Raw genomic sequence first — 5,282 nt, 5'->3', positions numbered from 1 at the left:
TTTTCGTACGATCTTTCTGCACGATTACCACCGCATGAACACTTTTGTTTAACAGTAGTTGGTTACATGTAGCGACGAACGTTTCGACGCACCGTGTGCGTGGAGAGCTGCAGCAGCGAGTCTTCGAGGAGAGAATCGCGCGCTTGCCCGGCGAAACTGAACGGTAAACTTGGGAAACTTTTCACGTACGTAGTTTTTCCTCCTACCGCGTGATGCGCGATAGAAGGTAATTTGAATGGTAAAACGGGTCAAAGTCCGATCACAACGATAACACGTCCCGTTCGATTATTTCAACGCTAGCCCGGTGGAAGTTCTTCTTGTCCCTTTTCGGCAAGTTTTTCTTCCTCTCGGTTCCGTTCTTCGAAACCGCGGGCAACGGTTGCTGGTAATAAGGAAAGTTGGAAAGTCTGCCGCGAACTTTTCCATCGGCCGCGACAAACTTCCTGTATCGGCGTTTCTTTCGCGCACCTTTCAGTGAAAACGACATAAATAATCGCGGCGTGTCGCGTCGTTAGCCTTGGAATATTTGTTAAACAATACGGCGAACGGTAAACGATTCGCCTTTCGAACGTGCCGAGCAACGTGGAGGAATTGATGGAAGAAAAACGAAAAGAGAAATTCTCTTCTGGGAAAAAAATTGGTGTCGTTTCGCAAAATTTTTCCGAAAGGAAGCTACCAACGCGATCGGGGATAATTTACGAAAGACACCACGGCGTAACGACGCATGTTTATCGTTAAGACGGAGCCGTTACGAGATTATGCGAAACGCAAAGGATACCAATTATCGGACGTCTGCTTGGATTTTGCGTATTATTTGACGGAACGAGGAAGCGGCTGTTCGGTGTTTCGCGCAGACCTACAATTACGCTCGTGCTCGGAGACATTCGCGAATTAGATTGTCATGTACGATAAATTATAGTATCAATGGACCTGGAATCGTGCGCGGCGTTCGCCGATTACGCAACCCGCGGCCACGCTTTTATTATCGTTTTCTCCGTCTTTTTTTTTTTCTTTCGTTCTCGCCGAGAAATTCATCGCGCCGACAAAATTCGCCAATTTTTTCCCTGCGTCGAGAAAATTCATACCTACCCGCGATTTTTCTCCGCCTTCTTTCTTCTCGTGCCTGGAAACAAGAAAAATTGAACACCTCGGTGAATTTACGCTCGTTTATTTTTCTCTCTCACTTTGTTTAACGACTTGAGTTATAGTTTTCTGTTTATTCTCTTCAAGCGACTGCAACGTTAGGTGTATTCCTTGTCAACTATTTGAACCGCTGAAATCTTCTCCGGTTTGCATCGAAGATGCATGTTTCTTTTTTTTTTTTTTTTCGTCGTTCAGCATTGTTACAGTTAATGTTCGCGTACTTGATCCTCTTCGAGCCGGGTTTTTTTCTTTAACGTTTGTCCGTTCTTGCACGTCGAAGGTTCCGAAGCTCCGTGAGATTTGCTTCGTTTCTCTCGCCCTTAGAGAATGAACCACACCTGGAAGAACAACGTGGTCGGGATTGCAGTAAACGTGGAAACGGCGTTGCAGCTCTATTTGCATGCTGTTTTTCAGCAGTTTTTTTTTTTTTCTTTACGTTCGCTGCTGTGTTGCGTACGCAGCCCTGGCGAAAAGTATCAGGCACCTTTATCGTCGGAATTTACTGGAAAAACTATTTCTTTCCTAGTTTTCTATTGCCCGTCGTCCTTTGTCGGCGAGTTTAAAGGAATTTTCAAAGGGTTGACAAGGTTTATAAGCGATCCTTAGTCTACGTTTTGTGTTTTTGGAAGTCGCACCGCGGCTAATTTTTTTCAACGTTAGAACATTTTCCTCGAAATGTGCGGGAAAAGTGTGACCGTCAACGCGAGTTAATTCTTTTTAGAGAAAAATAGGGTAAAATTTAGAAAGAAATTTCAGTGATTGTCAAACGTTGGCAAAATTAATAAAAAACGATTTTCAAAGTTAGACTATTTTCCTCGAAATGTGCGGGTAAAGAGTGACCATCAACGCGAGTTAATTCTTTTTAGAGAAAAATAGGGTAAAATTTAGAAAGAAATTTCAGTGATTGTCAAACGTTGGCAAAATTAATAAAAAACGATTTTCAAAGTTAGACTATTTTCCTCGAAATGTGCGGGTAAAGAGTGACCATCAACGCGAGTTAATTCTTTTTAGAGAAAAATAGGGTAAAATTTAGAAAGAAATTTCAGTGATTGTCAAACGTTGGCAAAATTAATAAAAAACGATTTTCAAAGTTAGACTATTTTCCTCGAAATGTGCGGGTAAAGAGTGACCATCAACGCGAGTTAATTCTTTTTAGAGAAAAATAGGGTAAAATTTAGAAAGAAATTGCTGCAGAGAAAAATAGGGTAAAATTTAGAAAGAAATTTCAGTGATTGTCAAACGTTGGCAAAATTAATAGAAAATGATTTCCAAAGTTGGAAAATTTTCCTCGAAATGTGCGGGTAAAGAGTGACCATCAACACGAGTTTCAAAGTTAGACTATTTTCCTCGAAATGTGCGGGTAAAGAGTGACCGTCAACGCGAGTTAATTCTTTTTAGAGAAAAATAGGGTAAAATTTAGAAAGAAATTTCAGTGATTATCAAACGTTGGCAAAATGAATAAAAAACGATTTTCAAAGTTAGACAATTTTCCTCGAACGCAAGTTAATTCCTTAAAAAAAAAAACAAGAAAAAAAACAGGGAGCAGAAATTAGAAAGAAATTGCAGTGATTATTTTCACATTTCAGTACTTTGAACTATTATCAAAAAGTTCATATTTCACAGTGCCTGATACTTTCAGCCAAGGCTGCATGTCCATGTTCGAATCATAGATGTTGATTGCATTTGAAGTGCATGTTAATTGTTTTCAGTGAAAGTGGATGTATCATTCGTACAGACTAATCGGTTACAGTAATTGTCTCAGGACACTTAGAATTCTACTTTCACTCGCGTTAAAAGCGGCCTACGAAGGAGAGCAAAACGACAGTGAAATGCACTTACGTCTGGTGCAAGCTTCTGGACGCACGTGGCGAGATTGTATATCTTGTTGCAATTGTCGCTGCCCGCTGTAAAATCGAACCGTGTTAAATTAAAAAACAAATTCCAACATTTCCTGGTAAAATTGTCAAATTTGAAATTTCCAAATATTACTTGTCGGTGTACACTGTCCTAGAATAGACTCCGCCCTGTCCTGAAGGTTCTCTGGCAACAGTCCCAGCAACATATCGGTGTCTATGTTAGCCTCTTCATCCACCTAAACGAAACGATTTCTCGATCAGTCGATTCTCGAGTAACCTGAAGATTATCGTCTACTTCGACCTACCAAGCTGAACGCCTCCAGCAAGCAGTACATGTAGCAGGTGATCGATGGATTGTCTAACACCGTTCCTTTGTCCACCTCGTCGATCTGCGCTAAGTTTCGAACCGAGGTGTTACATGAATTTTCGATCACCTTTAAGGACGATGGACTCGCAATTGGTTTCACAAAACACTAGGAACGCAAGCAATAGCTCACACATTTTCAACGCGTTCACTTCGAGTCGAGTTTGTAATCAAATTTCCAATCAATCCAAAGCTTCGAATCACCTGCCAAGTTGCATCGATATCGAGACTGCTACTAATTCTTTGTAGATTTCAGATAGCACTTTGCCTCGTTTCGAGTGATTTCAATGATAAAAGATTTGTTGAAAATTTTTTATTGTTAACATTTTTCGGAAATTTTTGGAAAATTTTCAACGCACAGTGATTCCAAACACTCGGCCCGTTTTTCATTGAACATTAGCTGCATGCTAACTTAATATTTCCACCACTTTCCCGCTATTTCCGCCGTATTAGGCACCGATCGAACCGTTCTACGGTAAAATAACAGAATACAGCGGGAAAGCGCACGGAGCTTATTTGTATCGCGAAATAAGAAAATCCAGAGAAAAGGAAAGCTACTACAGTGAGCGTGTCGAGCAATAGATACTCGTACACCTCCATTTAAGAAAAATAGAATTTTCAAACGATTTACCGAAAAATCGAAATGTCGACCTAGTTACATCTAGTCCATCGCCTGCAAAGGGGTTAATAGATCTCTGTACTAACCTTGCGTGGTGCCATGCTCGCCCATGCATCGAGCCTTGTCGTCTGCCACCATGTCGAATATCTCCGGAGGTATCCAATCCGGCTACGAAAACAAATTGGAACGTGTTTTGCTGTTTCGCGAAAGAATTTCATTGCAATATCTCGATTCCGCTATAAATAGGAAGATCGTCGGGATCTTGAACGGGAATCGGTTCTCCTTATCTTATCCGCAGGTTTTTTTACAACGGTGATTAGCAAAATTGATTTCGCGATACTCCACGCGAATGTTCCGCCTGATGCAATTCCATCTTAACCTGTCCTCGTTGGAAATCGTCGCAATTAGCGTACGGTACAGAAGTAGCTGATAGAATTTATAATTCAACGGACTCGATATTAGAATAGCTAAAACGGGCTCCGCGGGATCGATAACTCTCGAGGCTGGTCCATTCGAACCGTTCGGAAATAAGAGCAATCTCAGAAGCGTCATTACTCGTATCGTTTATGTAACTACACGGTCTCCTTTTGCGTGTCTTGTTAAATTTCTCTCTCTGCGAGTACCGATAAACATCGACGATAAAGAACAGGACGGAGTAAAAATTCTTAAAAACATTAATTACTGGAAAAGGAACTTTGCACGCTTCAATTAGGGTTTCCGTCTAATCTCGAATCCGCTTGCCCCGGTATCGACTAACCGGCCGCACGAGCATTCGTATCGTTATTATTTCCGCGCGTTAACTGGTTGATGTCTCTGATAAATCCGTGACGAATCGATTAAAACAGCCTTCGTTTCACCGGACAAAACGGGCCTCTTTAACCGTCCAATTTTCTCTCTCTGCTACTTTTCGTCAGCTCTCGACGGAAGAAAAAGTGCAAAAGGCGCCACGTTTGAGAAAGCTTACCGCGGCACACACGAGGACCGCCTGCAAGCACACGAAGGCGAGCAGCAGCAAACCTTGTTTGGTATCCATCGTAGCTCGAGTTAGCACGCCTTCACTATCAATCCGGCCACGATTTCGAGAATACTGTTAATGCGATGCAGGACGCGTCGCGGCGTTTTTATAACGCTTGGACCCGCGCCGTTGGGATGCGGGGACGCGAACGGGATGTGGGCGTGGGTAAGAGAGGGTTACTACCGTGCATCCTTCGTTGATTGAAGTCCTCTGGCCGTTCGGCAGTTGACTGAGCCGTGGCTAATTTTCAGCTGCATTACGGAAGTACGCTTTGGATTACGTGCA

General features: G+C 42.3%; 1 protein-coding gene across 1 annotated transcript; it reads right to left on the bottom strand.

The window, feature by feature from the left end:
• Window positions 1–1,312: 1,312 nt before the first annotated feature.
• Window positions 1,313–5,074, bottom strand: LOC108570997 (general odorant-binding protein 69a-like). The gene is made up of 6 exons (XM_017932942.1): window positions 4,947–5,074; window positions 4,069–4,150; window positions 3,305–3,393; window positions 3,133–3,235; window positions 2,983–3,047; window positions 1,313–1,481 (listed from the first exon to the last, which is right to left on the bottom strand). The coding sequence occupies exons 1-6, from the start codon at window positions 5,013–5,015 to the stop codon at window positions 1,464–1,466; spliced, it is 426 nt and encodes a 141-aa protein (XP_017788431.1). The 5' UTR covers window positions 5,016–5,074; the 3' UTR covers window positions 1,313–1,463.
• Window positions 5,075–5,282: the final 208 nt, after the last annotated feature.

The sequence above is a fragment of the Habropoda laboriosa genome, unplaced genomic scaffold, assembly GCF_001263275.1.
Source record: "Habropoda laboriosa isolate 0110345459 unplaced genomic scaffold, ASM126327v1 scaffold88, whole genome shotgun sequence".
Lineage (NCBI taxonomy): Eukaryota > Metazoa > Arthropoda > Insecta > Hymenoptera > Apidae > Habropoda > Habropoda laboriosa.
The sequence above is the reverse complement of the archived record's forward strand: the minus strand, read 5'-3'. Positions and strand labels throughout refer to the sequence as shown.